The sequence below is a fragment of the Colius striatus genome, chromosome 12 (assembly GCF_028858725.1).
Source record: "Colius striatus isolate bColStr4 chromosome 12, bColStr4.1.hap1, whole genome shotgun sequence".
Taxonomy (NCBI): domain Eukaryota; kingdom Metazoa; phylum Chordata; class Aves; order Coliiformes; family Coliidae; genus Colius; species Colius striatus.
In genome coordinates, this window is record NC_084770.1 from 21,755,130 (window position 1) to 21,775,278 (window position 20,149).

General features: G+C 46.3%; 1 protein-coding gene across 1 annotated transcript in view; it reads left to right on the plus strand.

Moving 5' to 3' along the window:
• The window catches only part of PPM1L (protein phosphatase, Mg2+/Mn2+ dependent 1L), a 26,722-nt gene continuing 6,573 nt past the window's right edge, over window positions 1-20,149 (plus strand). Inside the window, exons 1-3 of the mRNA XM_010206036.2 lie at window positions 1-135; window positions 14,164-14,325; window positions 18,629-19,367. Of these exons, the coding sequence (XP_010204338.2) occupies window positions 99-135; window positions 14,164-14,325; window positions 18,629-18,975 (546 nt within the window). The 5' untranslated portion in view covers window positions 1-98 and the 3' untranslated portion in view covers window positions 18,976-19,367. The remainder of the gene's footprint in view (window positions 136-14,163; window positions 14,326-18,628; window positions 19,368-20,149) is intronic.

A 20,149-nucleotide genomic window follows, 5' to 3' on the forward strand; every position in this document is an offset into this window, starting at 1 on the left:
TGAAGCAGCATCTTCAAGACTATGAGAAGGACAAGGAGAACAGTGTGCTGTCTTACCAAACGATCCTGGAACAGCAGATTTTATCCATCGATCGGGAAATGCTGGAGAAGTTGACTGTATCCTATGATGAAGCAGGTATATTTCTGGTTCTTTCTAACTTACAGTTTACTGGGGGAAAAAGAAGTGCTCACTTTCAATCTTTCTCCCACATACTAGTGCTTGTGCTGGTAAATTGAACATTATCCTCAAAGGTATTGAGGTGAATCGGTGAAATGTTTTCAAGTTGAGATAGAAAACGTTCCACTTCAGTGATTGAATACCAACTAACTGAAGGGACAGTTGTTCTAACAGTGTTTTGTCCTTTGTAGTGCACTGATGTTGATTGATCTGGCTCTGCCTCTTTTTTGTCTCTACAAGTGGTGCAACCTGCTTTCTGATGTTTTTCTTCTTCGCTGCTCTCTTATTTTTGGGTTTGCTTAGCTAAGGGTGTCCTGGATAGTCACAGATCTGATTTTTCAATGTGGCATGACGCGTGTGGATAGCCAAAACCAGACCATTCGTAGTGTTGGAGGCATTTTAACAGTGCACTGACAGGGAACTTCAGTTCTGGTATTTTACATCTCCATAATTTGGAGGTTTCCTTAGTTACAGCTAATACCTTTTTCTAGCATTTTGGTTTAGAGTAGTTAGAAATGGCTTCCAGCTTTTAGATCCTTCACAGGGTTGTCCTGATGCATGGGCTTCTCTACAGTTACAGAGAAAAGGAGATGCTCGTGGTGGTTTTTGCTGATTTTCCAAAACAGCCACTAATATCTGCTCTATACCTACTCCCCTGAATCTTACTAAGTTGCTTGGTGTTTAGACAGATTGAAATTAACTACATAGCCTTGTAAACAAAGAACTCAACAAAAGAACAGTTCTTAATTTTACTGCTGAACTAGTATTGACTGGCTGTGGGTACAGAGGTTTCTTCACTTTAACTGCCCGTGGCTGAGAGCTGCAACACACCATCTCCTTTCATCTGCAGCCCTTCCAGCCAGCCTCAGGCAGCCTTCTGGTACAAACTGAGGGTTTATACTTAGCATGTCCCCGTTTTGAAGGTGATCTTAATCCCTAGTAGCATTTTCTTGTTCTGTTCTTCCCTTGACTGTACCTGGAACCGTGTTGGCCTTGGGGAACCATGTTGAGTTCAGCTCTGAGTTTTCCTTCCAGCTGTTCAGGCAGAAGCCCCAAACTCCTAACTGGATTTTTCATCCTATTTCACTCATGTTTGCCAGTGTGGCAAACTCTTTGGTTCTGAGTTTCTTGTTGCTAGTCCAGCTCTGTGAGCTTTAGTAACTTCAAGTAATTACAGTGCTCTGTTACTTTATCCGTATGTTCTCATGCTCACCCAATAAATAAGCCTGATTCTTTTAAACTGCTTTGATCTCAAATGCTCTCCAGCCCCATTCAGTGCAGTTTGCAGACTGCACGTGTCACATACTTCAGGAGCTGGGAGTCATGTTCGGTCTTGTAGGATAACAGAGTTAAGATGAGAGTGCAGGATATTTGTTCAACTACATAAGGTCTGTTTTTAATGATGCATAAAAAGTGAGCTTCTAAAGTTGTTCCTTCCTGTTGCTTCTGTTTATCTTTTTTAACATAGACTTTACCAGTGCAATGAATCATGTAAATCTTTTTCCCTGGTTTGGTCACTTCATTTCTCCAGTCATTTTGATTGATAGAAGCTCGTTAGGAAGGAGAAAATGCAGTGGAGGAAATTACCAACCCCTGTCAGAAGGAAAAGAAAGCATTTTCCTTTATTGAAAACTGTGTGTCTGTACAGAGGAAATAAAGCCTAAACTATTTGAAAGACACATTTGGGGATTTATATCACACAATAAAACAATCATGTGGAAATGAAAAGCTGCATAAATAACTAGTTTAGAAAAGTCCCAACATATACACACATTCAGACAGAGAGACAGCACAACTCACTGTGAATCAAAAGCCATCATTTCAGCTTCCCAATCAGGTAGAGACACCTTTAGAGACTGAAACACAGAGATGGACCTGCCTGTCATTCTAATCATGTCACTTGTTTACTATGAAAGTAGAACTGCTGCTACGTGCTCTTGAAGAAAAGTCTGATTGTGAGCAAAGCACAGAAAATGGGCAGTTCAGTGTAATTGCAGTGGCTGCTGGTGATCCCCAGCGCTCCAGCTGTTCAGCACCCAGAACTTGTGTCCCTGACACTTTTCTTTTAAAAGTATTTTTCCACATCTAAGTCATAGAATCACAGAATGGTTTCGGTTGGAAGAGACCTTTCAGCTCATGGAGTGCAGCCTCTGTCCCAGCCCTATCACCCACCAGCCCATTGCCCTCAGTGCAACATCCACCCGCCTCTGAAACCCCTCCACGGACGGTGACTCCACCACTCCCTGGGCAGCCCCTTCCAATGCCTGACAACCCTGTCAGCAAAGAAATTCCTCCTCACATCCAGCCTCAACCTCCCCTGGTGCAACTTGAGGCCGTTTCCTCATGTTCTATTGCTTGTTTCTAGGGAGAACAGACCAACCCACACCTTGCTACAGCGTCCTTTCAGGTAGCTGTAGAGAGCCAGAAGGTCTCCCCTGAGCCTTCTTTTCTCCAGGCTGAACAGCCCCAGATCCCTCAGCCCTTCCTCATCTGGGACGTGCTCCAAATCCTTTCCTAGCTTGGTAGCCTGTCTCTGGGTCCTCTCCAGCACCTCAGTGTCCTTCTTGTAGAGAGAGGTCCAGACTGGACAAAGTATTCGAGGTGCAGCCTCACCAAAGCCGAGTCTGGGGGAATGATCAGCTCCCTGCTCCTGCTGACAACACTGAAGTGAATTTAGTGAGAAGATCGAGCTGCTGGTGGTACATACAAAATGAAGAAAGCAATGGTTTAAAGTAAAATTTGTGTAAATGAAAGTGACTGTGATGTAAAGGGGAAAATACAGTTCTGTCTGGCAGGGGACTGTGTGAGTCTCCCATCCTGGAGAGCACTGTCAAGGGTTTAATTTCTGTAAACATGAGCAGCTGGGGTTCTGTTACATATCAGCCAGGAAACTAGAAAGTTAAATGTTTAAGGTACGTGATGCAAGGGGTCAGTAGCCAACAATAGCATGGTGCTGCATGTAGGGGAGCCCTTTCACACCAAGGGAGCAGACCTTTTCCATCCAGGAAACCGTTCCCATCCCTCCTGAAAGGACCATTTTCCCAAAGGTTTGCATTGTGCTTACCTTCAGGTAACTCCCCTCGCCACAGGGACATCTCCAGGGCAGACAGAATTCATCTGCATCCATTTTCCAGAGTAAAACAGAACTGTACTAAAATGGCTTGAGCTTCTGGTGCAGTTTTGAGTGTTAATTTGGCTTTCCTAGCAGCATGCAGTATTAATAACGTGCAGCTTCGATGGAATCGACAGCCTAATGCCTCTTCCTGTAAGTCTTTCCCTTTAGGAAATCAGTATATCAGAGCTACCAGATAAAATGAGTTTCTCTAAAAATAGACAAATGTTGACAAGATTTTTAGTGAAGTTTGACTAAGGAAGCTTTATAAAATGAAAGCAGGCCAAAAGTGACAGATGGGTACAAATCCTCTTGTAATCTTTAAATCCTTTAGTTTAAAAAGTGGCATTCTTGACTACCTAAGGCAGGGTTAGCTTTGGGCAAGAAGATTTTTCTCCTGCTGAAGCCTTGTTGGATGTTAATCCTTTCCTTTGGATTTACAGCATCTCTAAACATCTGGGATGGTCAGTGACCAGCGATGGTCTGTGATGCACAGACGAGTGATGGTCTGCTGAAATACAGGTTTAAGATATTTAAAGGCATTTTGGCACGTGACTGTGATGTGCCAGGTAGCCAACTCCTGCTTGGAGATTCTAGGAGTGGTTTTGTACCATCATCAGTAGTTCTTTCTTTAATGGATGGCCCCTCTCCCCCAGAGTCCTGGAGAAATTGAGTTTCATTATCGTGCGACAAAAAAGATGAAATCCATTTTTCCCTGCTGTGAAGCACTCAGGGAAGATATTGATATAAGATGTCAGCCCAAAACATATTTTCTTAGCTAGTATTTGCCAGGGTGCCCCATGTTTCCTGCAAAGAAAGTGAGTGGCTGCTTCTCCACATGTGTTCCCTGGGGACACCAAAAGCTCCTGCCTGCCCAGACCCCACACACCTCTCCCTACGGGTGCACTTGGCATTGGATTTCATTGGAACACCTTTCGATTCCTTTCAGTGCACCACTGCTTGAGAGGCTCACTGTCACCACCACAGTGTTTCTTCCAGTGAGCCTTTATGCTGGCAGCCCTTGGCCCAAATTGCCTGAATACTCCACAATTTTAGCAACAAAATCTCTTTCCTGCTGAGATAAAATGCAGCCATCAGCACCACACCATGCTGCACAGTGCCTCTGGATGAGATGGGGCTTTGCTCTCTGCCTTGCCCAGCTGTGCCCAGGGGCTGAGCTCTCCCTGAGACTCACATGGGCTTTCCAAGCAGGTGATGAATCCTCCTCCGCTCCTCCCTCCCACCACAACGCAGTGTGTAATGAATGGATAAGGAATTAAATCAACTCCTCACATTCAGCCTGTATTTCTGTGCTTCTCAGAAGACTGGGGCTGGTTTCTCTAGTAGCTGCAGCTGTGAAAACTGTCTCCAAGCTTAAATCCGAGGCTCAGACCTTCATTCTGCCTTCAGGACTGCAGCCTGGTGTGGATACAGTCCTGTGAGCACTTGCTGCTGCTGGCAAAGGTACAGGAAAGCAAAAATATCCAAGATTAAACTTCAGCCCAACAAGCTGGTAAATCCATCTGCTTTACACAAATGTGCATGCTAGTGGGGTTGCTCTGGGAAAAGGTTAACTTTAATCAACGAGGGGCTGCTTGTCATTACAGTGCTCCCTTTCTGGCAGGTGTTTGCCCTCGGACAAAGTGACTACAAGGAGAGCATGAGAAAGCTAAAGCAGTCAAATTGCACCAGAAATACATCCTGTATTTTGAGATAATTAAATACTCTACTGGGAAAACTCTTCTTGCCCCACTGCAAGGAGCTTTACCAGGTAAAGGCACCATTACACTGCATGGCAGTGGAGATGACCCCAGTTATCTTTGCTGTGATGTTTATCCCAAGGTGGCTCGTGATAAGCAAGTAACCCATGATAAATGCAGAAAGAAGTCTGTTGGGTTTGTTATGCACCATAATGTTCTTCTTCAAGTTCATCTGCAAGTGTTGCATCAGTAGACAGACATGAGCATGGATTGATCTCATTGTCTTAATCATTTCTTTAAGACACTGAGAGCATTTGAAGACACAGCTTGCTGCAAATTCATTGTAGGCAGAGAGAATATGTGTTCCAGGCCTCTGGAAGAAAGCCATCCATCTCAGTGGAGGTTTGTCACCTGCTGATAGATGCAGAGATAAATGCCTGAAGAGTCTTGTGAGTAGAAGTGAAGGCAGGAAAGTCTGCTGTGCCTACAAACCTGACATGCTATTTGGAGATCCTCATTAAATTTCCCTGCATCATTACTTGGACAAGCATACATTGCTGCAGCAGAGTGGAGTGACACAAAATCATCACCAGCTACAAAAAAACCCTTGCAAAAACCCTTCATTACACCCACAGTCACCAGGTTTTAGTGCTGAAATGAATGTCTCCAGCCTCACTGCTCCTAGTTTTGCCACATCACGTAGGAAAAGCTACACTTGTGTTCTTTTGAAAACATTTCTCTAGGAAAACCATTGAGAAGGAACGTTGTAATGACATCAACAACATAGACATGCCCAGGGATGTGGGATCTAAGGGCACTCCTGTGTTTCTGGAGGTGGTTTGTGCTCTTGCACACACGTTTATATCATCTGTCCTTGCACTCTCCCCATTTGCAGCAGCCCTTAGCCCGTGCAGAGCCCTGCTTTGCATGCACAACTGCATTACACACCACCATCAATCACTGTTAGCCTTTTCCATTATTTCCCTGTGTTTGAATTATACATGGGTAGATGTAGGAGGAAAAAGGACCAGGAACAAAAGGAGGCTTTATGTTCTCAAGCAAAGCTTTCCAAAAAACCCTATCCATAATCTGTAACAGCCCTTTAAGGTAAAGAAGTTGCTCATAAACAAGCAAAAAGTGGCTCTTCCTCCTGCCTTAGTATCTTTCTCACAGTGGCAATGGCCAGCTTTTGGCAGTATCAGTGTTTTTTGCTCCCTCTGTGTGCATCTCTTCTGGGTGGTTCTGGGACAAGGGGCTGCAGCCACTGTCTGCTGGTGGGTCGGGTGCATCTTTGGAAAGGTGTTTGCCTGGGCTCCAGGCAGAGTTAAATTAGGGGTAGGGTTAGGACTTCAGCTGCCAGTTGGATTTGCTGATCTTGTACAAAAGTTCCCACAACTTGGGCTGTTTTCAAGCATCCATGTGCTATGAGGATAAAAAAATGGACCTTTGGCCAATAGTTTTGCATTTGCAAATGGGCAAAGGAGGGTTTGATGGAGAAAGCTGGAAGGTACAACTGGAAGATATAGGAGGAAAAAGAGTGTGGTCTGAGGTGACTTTTGGACAGGCTTTGGGAAGTGATTAGCTTCTGAGTTTGATTAATCTGAAGAGGGAAAAAATCAGTAGCTTGGTTTCAGCTGCCACCCTTGCTCAGGCCAGCCAGCCTTGATTTACAGCTCAGAACAATCTGCATCAGTGAGTTCGGTGTGTAGGTAATGGAGGGGATGGGGACAGAGTGATCAGGGGACTGGAACATCTTCCTCATGAGGAAAGGCTGCGGGACCTGGGGCTGTTCAGCCTGGAGGAGACTGAGGGGGGATCTCATTAATAGTTACAAATACCTAAATGGTGGGTGTCAGGAGGTTGGGGCAGCACTTTCTTCTGTTGTATCCAGTGACAGGACAAGGGATAATGGGAAGAAGCTGGAACACAAAAAGTTCCATTTGAACATAAGGACAAACTCTTTCAGTGCTGAAGTGAGGGAGCCCTGGCCCAGGCTGCCCAGGGAGGGTGTGGAGGCTCCTTCTCAGGAGGGCTTCAAACCCGCCTGGACACATTCCTATGTGACCTTGATGTAGGTGGGAGCTGCTTTGGCAGGGAGCTTGGACTGGATGATCTCTAAAGGTCTCTTCCAACCTCCTCCATTCTGTGATTCTATGACAAACCTCCTGAACTGTGTGTAATTCTGGTGTGTTATCACTCCCCATCCTTTTTCCCTCCTCACCTCTCTTGCACTCTTCTGCCAGCTCAGGAAATATAAAGTGAGATCTCCATCCCTTTGGAGGGACACATGTTTCTCTTTGTAATTTGATGATACACCTTGGGCACAGAATAAATAACTCTTAAGTACCACCTTGCTGTACAGCTCTGCCTGTATCCTAATAAGCTCCTTATTTGTTCAGGACTTGAGGCGAGTGATCCATCACTCCTTGGTGCCTTGGGACACGCTGGAGACATTCACAGTGGCCCCCTCTGCAATGAGCTACAGCCTGACAGAGGATGGGTGTTAGTGCTTCACCAAGCCCGAGCCTGGGAGCCCAGGGATAATGCAGTCGTTGTAAACCCATCATTCACATATCATTTCCAGCCCTAACAGACGGGGGTTTCATCAGCCCTGTTAAGGCTGAGGGATGTGGAGATGCCTGCAGCATCTGTAAGGGAGCTGTTAGTATGCTGTTTGGGAAGGATTTGCTAATTACATGTCTCAAGTTCAGTTTAGTGCCTACCCGCTGACACCTTGTTTATGGCTGCTGCTGTAACTGTGGTATTTATGGCTCAGGCACCTCAGCAAAGTGCAGGTCAATTCCTGGGGTTCAAATGAAATTTTGCAGCCTTGGTCTGCAAAGCCCAGGCAGGGCTGGGATAAAGCCAGAGATATCAGCACAAACAATTATTCTGGCAGGGTTTTCCCAAGTGGGGTTTTCATCTTGCTGCTACTTTTTCCATGTGATTACGGGCCTCCTTACAGTTGAATGTCACTGATAAAAGCCTGTTGAGTGCCTAGCATGACATTTTCTAACTAGAAAAGGTCAGTCATGCTCTTAAGTGAGGCCTCACAGGGCAGTGTGTGGAGCAGCAACGTTGCTGATGCTTAAAATGTCCAAGTGTCATCTACCCCTGTGCTGCCACCAGCAAACTCCTGCTTGGCTTAACACGTGGGGTGTCTCCTGCAGCAGATCCCTACTGAACAGACACACTCGAAGCCACTTGCTGTCATAAACATAACACCCTTAATATTTTTTGCACTGTGACTGTGGAGGGGTTTGTTTGTGTGAGATTGCCAAGAGGATGGAATCCCTTTTTTAATTGTGTGTGTGTGTGTGTGTGTGTGAGCTGTTCTGCCGACCGTGTCTCACATTGAGCTTTGATCTATCTCCGTCATGGGAGATGAAAAGCTGTAGAAGATTTCTAGTGGATGCAGAGGAGATCTGGCTGGCAGATCACAGTTTGGGACAAATCCTAACATACTACTCCTATCTCACTGTAAAACTTTTAGTAGCTTTTCTTTGTTTTTAAACTTTCATCCAGCTTTCTTAGCAAAGTTAAAGCATTGCTGTTTTTTGGCAATACTCTTATTCTTCCCAGTGGAAAACTTAGGGCTTCTTCCTGAGCACTCTAGGTTGACAAGCATGGCTTTTGTTAAGAGAGGCAGGTGTTTCACAGGGCTTGGAAGAGGTGTGATATCCTCCAGCTCCTCTTCTGATGGCCATCTGACCTGACAGAAATTCCACCACTTTGCTCCAAGGTCGGGTACCTCCAGTTCAAAGGAGATGGGTGACACAAAATTGCCCCCAGATTGCTATAGAGTTCTGTAAAATGAAGCAAGTGTGTTCAACAACAGATCAGGGGGGAAAAAGAGCAATGAGTTGTAATTCCTGTTGGAAAGCAATTCCTTTTGTTTCTGGGTGTACACACCCCGTCGCCATCAGCCATGTGCTCACCGTTACTCCAGTGCAGAAGCCAGGGCTGCACTTTGTCTGCTCTGCCTGATGTCTCTAAACCTCACACTAAGGGAGACTTCCCCTCCTGCTGCGTGGCTTACACAGCCACTGATTAGAGCTATTGTAGGAACATGGGTTGAAGCAGCAGTAGCAGGTTTCCTACCTGTACATTCGCCATGTCATTGACAGTCACTTGTGTTTCCAGTGCTTTAGGAGCCTTTACAATCAGAAGAATTCAGACTTTGCAGCTTGTGTGCAAACACTAGTCATAGAATCCTAGAATCATTGTGGTTGGAAAAGACCTTTAAGATAATCGAGTCCAACCCTTCACCTCACACTGCCAGGCCCATCACTAAACCACATCCCTCAGCACCTCACCTATGTGTCTTTCACTGTCTCCAGGGATGGGGACTGTATCACCTCCCTGGGCAGCCTGTTCCAATGCTTAACAACCCTCTTGGTGAAGAAGTTCTTCCTAATGTCCAATCTAAGCCTCCCCTGACACAATTTGAGGCTGTTTCCTCGTATCCTAGCTTTGCACTGACCGCATATTTAGCCTGTAAATTTCAAAGGCTCATGGGGATGTGTCAGCAAGAGATTTCGTCTCCTCTTGTTGTATCACTGCACTGGAGGTTTAACTGCTGCAGAATGCCAGAGCCAGCCCACAGAGGAGATTGCACCTGTAGTTTTCTGCACTTTCTTTGGCTTGGTGACATAAAGAAATTTCTAACCAGAAAAAAACCAAACCCTTTTCAACACATTTCTCTGTTTAGCATATCGAACAGCTGAGGGGGGTGTTTGGGTGAAACTGGATACATGAGTGGTGCCAAGGAGTCAACTTTGGAACTGAAACAGAGATGCCCTTCGTATTAAGATTAATTTTCATAAGGACAAGAAATTAATCAGCCATGCTGGGGTAGCATGGAGGTGGGAGCAGTATTGATGAGGTGATGTCAGGGCAGTCTGGAAGATGGAGAGGCTGCCCAAAAGGGTTTCCGTTCTGCAGTAATTAACTTTTGTTACTCGATGCACAAAACTTCCCTCCAGCTCTTGTCTCTCACCTGCAAGACATGGGAACGTGTTTTTTACGTGGCTTCATCCACATGAGTCTGTTGGTCTTTATATTACTGTATATGATGAATACACTATGACTAATGATGGACAGGACTGAGTTCAATGTACACATTGATCAGACAGGGAAATGGGATTGTTTGAAATAGAAGTACAGTGTGGTTCTCTGCTTCAAATATCAAATGTTAAAATAGTCTTACATAAGGAGAGGCAGGAATCACAGAATCACAGAATCTCAAGGGCTGGAAGGGACCTGGAAAGCTCATCCAGTGCAACCCCCTGCCAGAGCAGCACCACCTAGAGCAGGGCACACAGGAACTCAGCCAGGTGGGTTTTGGTTTCGTGATTGCAATTAAAATGTGATCTTAAGAAGATTTGAAGTGGGTTCTGTGTATTTATTTTAAAAGAGTTCTTTTAAATTCCTTAGGTTGAGATTATTAAGAAATTCTGAGACCTTACATTTTCAGAATGCCTTTTTGGTTAGGTTTATGCTTTCCAGAACTGACTTTGGCAGAACTTTGTTAACTGAAGGAAGGGGCAGGCACAGCTCCTTCGTAGGAAACACCAGCACTGAGGGGGTTCAGGGACAAAGGCCTGGATGAGGTGTAGCCTGTCCAGGCCCACAGACCCTGCAAGACATTTGAGAGAAAGGAGGAGGATACTCTAAAAAGGCACAGACATTTTCCTAAAGCACAGGGAGCCATCAGCAGGGGGTTACCTCAGCAATTTGCCAAAGCTGTGTGGTGTTTTGGAGATTATAATAGCATTTCTGTAACCTGCATGGCTTCCCCTATAAGAAACTGATCTAAAACTGGTTTAAACACTTCAGTAACCTATAAAGGAAAAAGGGACAAAGAGGTGCTAATAAGCACAAATAGCTTGGCCTGTCACAGAATCTTTGATGAAGGCTTGATGTCATTTGAGAAGAGGAAAATGCACGTGAGAAATGGCACCTTGGATTAGAAACCAGCCAAGGAGGAGGCAGGCAGATCACTGGGATCCAGCAGAAGGTGTTGCAGTGATCCCCCCTCAGTTACAGGTTGTTGGGATCACTTTTGTTCAGAGGCTTATGGTGTTCAGTAGCTGATTTGTCCCTCCTTTTCCGTGCAGACACAGCAGTTTGAGGAGTATCAGAGCAAAGAGAGGGCTTCAGCCCCTGCAGTTCCCGCAGTTCCCCTCCCTGCTGCAGCAGGAATGAAATGTGGATGTCTGCTGCTTGGTTTTGTCGTTGCTTAACCTCCAGAGAAGCAGTGGGCAATTAGATTCCTTTTTATGGCTCTGGATTAGAATTGCTGGGTCACTTGGAGGGCATGTGGTGGGAGCATTTCGTGCTCTGGGTGGTCTGGCAAGACCTCTCCTCCTTCCCCATCCTTTTTTATCCATATTCTCGGTGACTGGGAAGCAAGAGACTTCCATACCCTCCCTCATGTACTCAGCAGTGTTTTTGTCACTCTTACCTGTTCCACTGACTATAATCAAAGTTTTGTTTGCATTGCCTGAGGGGTATGTGCAGAGCATGGGAAATAGACATTGAGGAGACACAGGGCTGGTCACAACAGGAGGGGCTGAGGCAGATGGGCATGAAGCACAGCTCTATTAATGGGAAAAACATCACTCAGAAAATTACTGGGGTCTTATTGTTTAGAATTGAAAGTCTCCAAGGCAAGTACAAATGCACATGGTCTATAAATGGGACAGAAGCTGCATGCAGTGTGAGTTGCTAATGGAGGCTGAACAGAAGTCTGTACCTTTTTTTATCCCACTTTTTGCACTGTTGTAATTCTGCTTCCTCACCCCAGCCTGCATGTGGAGCCAGGCCCACGCAGAGTTTCTTGGCACCACTCACCAAGTGCCAGATCTCCAGTGGCCACGGAGTGAGCTGGATCCTGCCCGGGCTCTCCACTAGCACTGTAGTCATCAGGTCTTGTTTGCACTCTGGGGACTTTTCCTCCTTTTGATTAAGCAGTTATCTAAAACCTGGTAGAGCCAGTGCAGCTTTGACTTTTACAAGGTGCTTTGTCTGATACTAAAATACAACACCAATAACCTTACCTGACTTTAAAAAAAAAACCCATAAACAAACAAAAAACTCCCATCTCTGCAGCCAGGATAGTACAGGTTTTAAATTTGCTGGTGATTCTCTTTGTAAACTGCTCAGCAGGGCATTATTCAGGCAGCTGCATCGAGGGACTAATATAACATGTGTTCTCCATTCTGGAAGCTTTGCGTTGGGAATTTTCCATTGTGCCATTGCATTAAATCTGAGGCAGCTGACAAGAGTACTGTGTTTCCCAACTCTACACAAGGTTAAATGACTGAAATAAAAATAGATGGAAAAGAAAACAGAGTCAAATCAGTTTGCTTTCTCATGTAATGGGCAGGCAGCAGTGTGAGGTCAGGGATTTAAGGATAGCCCAGCCATCAGTCAGGGACCATGAAACAACTGATCCTTCTGGAATCAGTTTGGAAATCATCTTCTTTTTCAGGCACTCAATCTCTTTCATTCACACAGATCATATAACCAAGAAGAAGGTGTTCAAAGATTTCATTTTCATATAAATTGTGGTCATAATGACTGTATTTGTGGAGTACTTTGCTTTCTAAACAGCCGGTCTGTAGGATGTTATTTGCAGTATTGTCCTGGCTGGGAAGGTGAGGAGGCAATCTGCAGAGCAGTAGGGTGGTCTGGCACATGGGAGAGGTTACAGATGGAAACGTGAGGCCCAGACAGCACTTACAGGTAAAGGAGCAGCTCTGCTCTTCAGAAGGAAGCCTCAGCTGGGTAGTGGGTCTCAGAGGTTTGCAGCCTCTGCCCTGCAGCACACCAGGATCCTCCCGGAGTTGGTTTTGGCTCTGTGTTCCCATCCAACAGGCCTGCCACTTTTGACCCTGTTTTACATTTGATAGGCTTTGCTTCCAGCCCAAACTGTAAAGGCTCTTTATTCTCCCTGAAATTCAGACAAACTGTGTGACGAGCTTCAGGGGGTACCAGCCCTCTAGTCTCTTGCAGATTGTCAGCACCATGCTGAATCTTTAAGCAAAGTCTAATAAATGAAAGCCAGGGAGGATGCTGTGCATTGCCTGGATTTTCTGTTGGAGCAGAGCTTCAGGCATTCACAGTCACTAGCTTTTGTTCAGGTAGAGAATCAGGTGACCTCAAATGCTAAATCCCATTTGGTTCTGCTTCAATGACCAGCTGCATCCCTCTACAGCAGTTTGTACCCTTGTTATCATTTTGTTGTCTTTGTGTTTTGGATACTGGTACCAAGTGCTGTGAGGTTGGTATGGGCCTGCTCACCAGTGCCAAAGCCAGACACCTGACCCCCAGAGGCAGGCATCCAGCAGGCACCTGCCTGCCCCTTCAGCTCAGCCTTCCTCACAGCCATCAGAGAAGGGATCTCTTGAGCAGGCAGCTTGTTTTGCTGGGGATCCTGGGGGACAGGTCCCTCTGCCTATCCTGTCGTTCATGCAGGTAGGGGGTTTCAGCAACAAAAGGGAAACTCTATCCAGTTAGGTCTGCAATGTGTCAGTCCATTGCAAAACAATACTATACAGACATATGCCTGTCTTGTGAAAAAATAGCTCAAGTTTAGAGCCATGCAGGAGAGGCTGTTAAGTTGAAAATAAATCTTCAGAACATAGTGCATCTAAACACAAATTGTTTATTACCAAGTGCTTGATTTATACCAGTCATGGGACCTTCAACCACTGATGCGGGAGCAGCAAGAGAGAGGTTTTCATTCTGGGGTTGGACATGACAAGCAGCAGCTGGGAGAATTTAGCTTTCAAGACCACAGAGCAGAGACACAACCCCTAATATAGGTTCACTGGAGCAAACCCAGGGGTCAGGGCACTGCTGAGGGTAGGCAGGGGTGGAAGCCAGCTCGTTCATTGAGATTGGCCTTTGATTAAAACATTTTTACCCATGCATGGTCCAGTGCAGTAGTTCCAGTTCACAGAAGCTGCAAGTGGGCTCTGGGTGTCCTTTCTCTTTTCCTCTTCATTTCCTTGGTGTTAGGAACAGCAACCTGCCCAACAGAGACTGGAATACACTCCTCCCACTTCTGCCCCTCTCTGCTGCTATTAACAGGAAGAACAGTTTCCTGCTACTTATTTTAATGTGAAAGATTTTGTTTGCTTCCCATTTCCCTTCTCTTTTTTGCAGGTACAACTTGTCTGATTGCCCTGTTGTCAGACAAAGAACTCACAGTGGCCAATGTGGGCGATTCGCGAGGAGTCCTGTGTGACAAGGATGGCAACGCGATCCCCCTGTCACACGACCACAAGCCCTACCAACTGAAAGAGAGGAAGAGGATTAAAAGAGCTGGTGAGTCTTAATGGGTTTTGCTTTGCGTTAAAGGTTCATCTTTTTCCTTCTCTACTATGTCAATAATATAGACTTTTCCCCTGAGTGAGACTGAAAAGTACTAGACTGAGGCATCAGCACATACAATCTTCCATTATTAATACAGCACTTTTCGGTGGGGTGTCACGGTGCAGACAGACAAATGGAAGCAGATTGACCTATCCCTCAATAAGCCAGTGCCAGGCCACAAAGAGCAGCCTTCATCTTCAACAGCCAGCTGATTGTCCAGCCAAAGCCCTCATGATCTCTGCAGGGGAGCAAATCCATAAACAGGAGCAGCAGCATTACAGGCTTCTTCCCAGCAAACCATGTCAGCAGCCTTTATGTGAGTGGCTGGCTCTGAAGCTGAGTGAGGTTTAGTTCCTAAAACAAACAGAGCATGAATCTAATTCATCAAAGCCAGGTTTTCTTTCCATATAGTGATTACCAATGAGCACAACCATGTAAATTGTAGCAGGAGTGCAGGGAAATAAAAGATACAGAAACCTCTCTGCAATAAATCTTTCTGGCTTTCATCACTTGTCAGGTGAGCGACCTCCTGGGCTAGAAGTTGCATTTGGATCATCAAGTTTAATAGCCAATTCTCTATGAATCTGTCAGTCTCTTTTGAACCCATTTCTGCCACAGAGGCTGCAGCAGCAAATTACTTGGCAAAGAAAAGAAAGAGGTCTTCTCATTTGTGTTCCACCTGCTGATGAGCACTGCTTCCAGAGACATGTGGCCTCTGCCTCCACGGCCTCGTTGGTAAAGTGGAAATAACAAGATTTTCCCCAAGTATAACACACTTTTTAAACCTTCAGGTTATCAATACACTCACAGCAGCATAAAGGCTATACATGTGCAACCTGGGCTCTCCTCTCAGTCAGCTTTGGTTGCCCAGGAGGCAAAGAGCAGGGGGGATCCCTCCTGCTGATAGACACAGAGATGAGGTCACATACATTGCCCAAAGGGCAAGAGAAATCAGACAGACCCTAAGGAGAAGGAATAGGAAACTCCTGGTTTCACTTTTCTTCAACTCTGTACTTGGGGGATGTATTATTAAAATCTGGAGAATTGTCAGTAAAATCACTGAGTCTGGGGCCTCTGTGAAACAGTTCACTTAGAGAAGGCCTTCACTGAGGAGGAGAAAAACAAGGTGGGTATTTCTTTTGTGTAGAAGTGAGCCTTTGTAACACAGCAACATGAAAAAGGTACTTGGAATTTTCCAGGAATTTCCAACTTGGGAAGGGATTACTTGAATGGACAGGAAAATCTTTTAAACATCTGCAGCTGACAAGAAATACTCTACTCCAGTGACTTCATGAGTTTGCCTCTCTATTACCTATTGCCCCACTGTATTACCGTGATGCATGGTGATACGCGTTGCTGTTTCAATCAATACACATCATCCAGTTTACTGCTTTTACCACTTGGAACATCCCTTTTTTACATCCAGTAAGTGTAGAACTGAAGCAAAGTGCCCTAAACTGAATTATCAAGCCTACATTGGTACAGGGACAAAAGTAACTGCCTTTTTTCTACTATCTAGATACTTTCTTGTCTCATAGAACTGACGGGAGTGACAGTAACCACGCCGTTACATTACATTGCCCTGTGCAGTGCCCCATGGGTAGTTATGTAACTCACTGCACATTTGGGTAAGTAAGATTAGATTTAATTTCAAAGTGAAATCCATGAAGCCACAGTTGAGAAAATATCCTTCAAGCCTCAGTCTAATATTAAGCAATTGGAGGCAGGCTGAAGCAGCAGCTCCAAGGAAAGCTGACTTGCCTTCTGTGCTCCAGCGGGGCATTAACGATGGGATGAGTCTCAGCTCCTCTGTCATTTTCTGCTGCCACGGTGTCACTTAGGGAGGCTGGCTGCTGTCAGCGAGCAGTGGATGGGGAAGGGAGTCAGTCCCCCTCTTTTCCTCATTCCCAGCAACCGTGTACAAAGTCTCAGTCAACCCACAGGCTGATAACAAAGTTCCCTCTTCTGAGTGCGATGGGACTGGAGCAGATCTCGTGACAGGGTGGGAGTTCCTGCGGTGCAGCAGGAGGCTGCTGGTAGCCAAGCCTGAAGCCAGGTGCTAAGAGGAGAGGCAGCAGCTACAAGGAGAGGGCAGGACCCTCCAGTTTGAGCTGAGGTGCCACATCCTGTGGAGTTACCTGCTGCTCTGCGTGGCCGGAGCGGCGGCACAGGGGCTGGGTGAGGACGCCTGCTGTTTCCTGAGCGCTGCCTGACACACACTCACAGAGCTGCCGGGCTGCCCGACCCACAGCTGAGTGAGCTTAGGGTGCCACCACTCCAAGCCCTTCCTGTGGGACAGGGAATGATGTTCTGTGATACAGAGATGTGGCTTTGCCCAGAACACACACGGAATTTCCTCCCGGTTGGCAGCCTGAGCGATGGACGTAGTATCAGGGTAAGACAGAGGCCTTGAAACAGCCGCGTTTTGGCTCGTGAAGAATTGCTCAGCTGGAGACTCACAAGGTGACTGCCAGTGGTAGGAATTTGTCATTCCCCTTGAACAAAATCCTCTGAGCTCAGCTCTCACTCACACGCACGGTGTTTGTGTCGCTGCCAAAAAGCTCCTGTTTCTTCAGTGCCTCTTCTCCAGTGGCAGCCAGTGCTGCAGATTGTTTGCTTTTCCAGGAGCGTTTTCATGCTTTCTGTATGGATGGCTTTATCAAAGAAAATAGTAGAAGTTGCCAACAGTCAGTTGAGCAAACCCTGGATTTCACCTTGTGCTGTGGGCAGTTCCAGGTGCCACATGAGAACAGCACCGAAAAAAGGATGTGTCAGCACGACCTGCAAAGCCTGGAGCAAGGCAGCAGCAACAGCACTTCCCCTGCAGGTGCAGCAGCTGTCCTATAATCAGCTGCAAAATGGCTCTGTAAAGCTGCCTTCTCTTCCTCACGTTTTGCTTTCCCTGCCACTGCAGTAGGTACACATAATTACACTCCAGTTAGGGTTGTCCTAATCTCTTGTGAAGAAGCTCAGTGCTGGAGAGTAGGGGCTATGTAATGTTCAGCCTCAGACTGGTTTGGCTGAGGAGGAGCTGCAGCAGGCTCAGCAGCCCTCCTCTTTCTGACAGTGGAAGGAGATGTCTTCATAACAGACACTGTAGAAGTATCCAAGAAAATGGCTAAAACATTTTGTTTCTGCTGGTTTGAACACAAACCAAGTTTCAAGCTTTAAGCAACAGTGGATCATTAAATGAAATGCAGTTTCCCCTGTGAAAGCAGCAGGAATTTCCCGACTAGATCAGCCAACCAGGAGTGGAAATGCTCTACTGAGATTTAGGGGCCTGACAAATGGCTCATAGGCTGGAGCTGAGAACTCAGATAACTACAAAGACATTTAGAAGGACCTCAAAGCAGACAGCTTGCAGGTACAGAAGGGTTCACCTAATTTTCATCACACATTTTAACGTTCCGTGGTTGCAAAGCATTTGTCCTCAAGTGACCCTTTCTTCAGGCTCAGGTGACAGGAGGATTGTGATGCAGCCTCGACAGACTGCACTGTTGAAGTGGCCTCAGTTTTGCTCTTTGGGCCTGAACACGATTCAGTTCCATCCCTGGTGCAGTCAGGCTGTGGCAGAGTCGTTGATTTCAGTGCAAAACACATAAGCAACTCCTAGATAAAACATTTTCAGCTAGAAGTAGCCTTAATCCTGGTGGAGGTAAAATCAGAGAGAGTCCACGTTACATCTTTCTGACTCAAAGGGAAATTTCACGATCAGTTTGCTCACAGCAGCTTCCTGGCCCTTTTTTTTGACACAGCTCATTGGAGGCAGTTTGACAGAAGAGCCTATAAATGTTTCTTCACCTGCTTCTCTGCTTTGTGCTTTGAAGTGAGATGTGAGTCCTACTGCAGGCTGTTTGCAGTGTTGTTTCCTTCGTGGATCTCAGCGCACAGAACCGGTGTTTACTGACACAAGAACGTAAAGATTTGCTGTCAGTATTTTTGTCCTGACGTTGCCAGCAGGCTTTCTGAACAGTGAGTTGTGTTCAGTTGTCGGCCTCCCCAGGGGAGCAGAGAGCATGAAGCTGCTTTGTTTGAAAGCAGGGCCAGCCCTGCCTTCTCTGCTTCAGCAGCACCAGCGGCCACGATGCGGCTGTGCCCCGAGGTTCGCTTGCGGCACCTCCCGCCTGGCCGGGTCTGTGACACCTGTGAGCGCAGGAGACCGCAGGATGACGTTTCGAGCGGGTCTGGCAGGAAGCCAGGGAAATGCTTTTAACCTTTTCCAAGAACTGCTTTAAGTGTTGGTGTTTCTCTCCAGGTGGTTTTATCAGCTTTAACGGCTCATGGCGCGTGCAGGGGATCCTGGCCATGTCCCGCTCCTTGGGAGATTACCCGCTGAAGAACCTGAACGTGGTCATCCCCGACCCCGACATTCTCACCTTTGACCTGGACAAACTGCAGCCAGAGTTCATGATCCTGGCGTCAGATGGTCTGTGGGACGCGTTCAGCAACGAGGAGGCCGTGCGGTTCATCAAGGAGCGCCTGGATGAGCCTCACTTCGGTGCCAAGAGTATAGTTCTACAGTCCTTTTACAGAGGGTGTCCTGATAATATAACAGTGATGGTGGTGAAGTTCAGGAATAGCAGCAAAACAGAGGAACAGTAATTTCCAGCGGCCCTCTGCCTCGCTCTGAACTGAAAACAAACTCTTCCATTTGCAACGTAGTAGAAAGCTCTAGTAAATACCGTCCAGATCCTACACGAAAGGAACAGATCCCTCCGGTCTGTGTTCTTTGCTTAACGAAAGGAGCAATACAACAAATACCTTCTGAGTGATGATAATTGAGTTTGTTCACATGTACCTGCCTCCTGTGACCCTGCTGCTTCTTAGAAACTGACTGTAACCATCCATTTCAGAGTTTTCTTTACAGCTGTGGCCTCTCCGTTTGATCCCTTACCTCCCCCTGCTGGTAGCCAGAGGTTGGCCGGGTGCAGAGCGGGGCCGGGGCAGTGCTGACCCAGCTGCGAGTGACCCGAGTGCTGCTGCCTCGCTCGCAGGTGTGACTCTCCACAGTGATGCTCTCCTGTTTCTCATCTCTTTCCTTTTTTTAATCTGCAGTGATCGGGTTGTATAGGAAAAGGTTTGCAATTGTTGGCCTGTTGCTGATATGAAGGAGGATGAGGAGCCAACTATTAGCCTGCTACCACAGAACTGGCTCTCTCCGTTTGTTAACCTCCCCCCTTAAAGAAATCACTCCCGAGCATGTGATTAGGTATAGTTGCTCAGTTACCTGAAGCCACATGTTTATTCAGTCTGTGCACTACTCTAATACCATTGCTGCTATGCCATACTGTATTCCAACCAACTAATGCCAAACTCCAACAAAATACTCGGAGGTCTGACACCTTCTGTTTCAGAACAAGAGCTCTGTGGTGATGGCAGGATGTCTGGCAGTCACCGAGCCTCACCCCTACCTGATTCTTTCAGCATGGACTTTTCATGGGCATGTAAAGAAAGTAATGCAAGAGGAAAGGAATTTAGTTAGTGACTGCTGGAAAACTGATCAACAGAGGGCATTCCTTAGAGCTCCCTAGACGGAGGTCAAGCCTGTTAAAGGCTTCTGTGTACCACTGCAGATGAATTTGTGGTGTAAATCCCGGGGAAGACCACTTCAGCACCGTTCTTTGATCTAATGGATAAATGCCAGGCAGTGTCATTGCACTGCAGAGATGAAAGCTGGTGTTAAATCTAGACAAAACTATGTTTAGATCTGTTTTGGAACCTATGGCTACTGTATGTTTAAGCAATGATAGTCTGAGCTTGCTCTACACCAGATAGC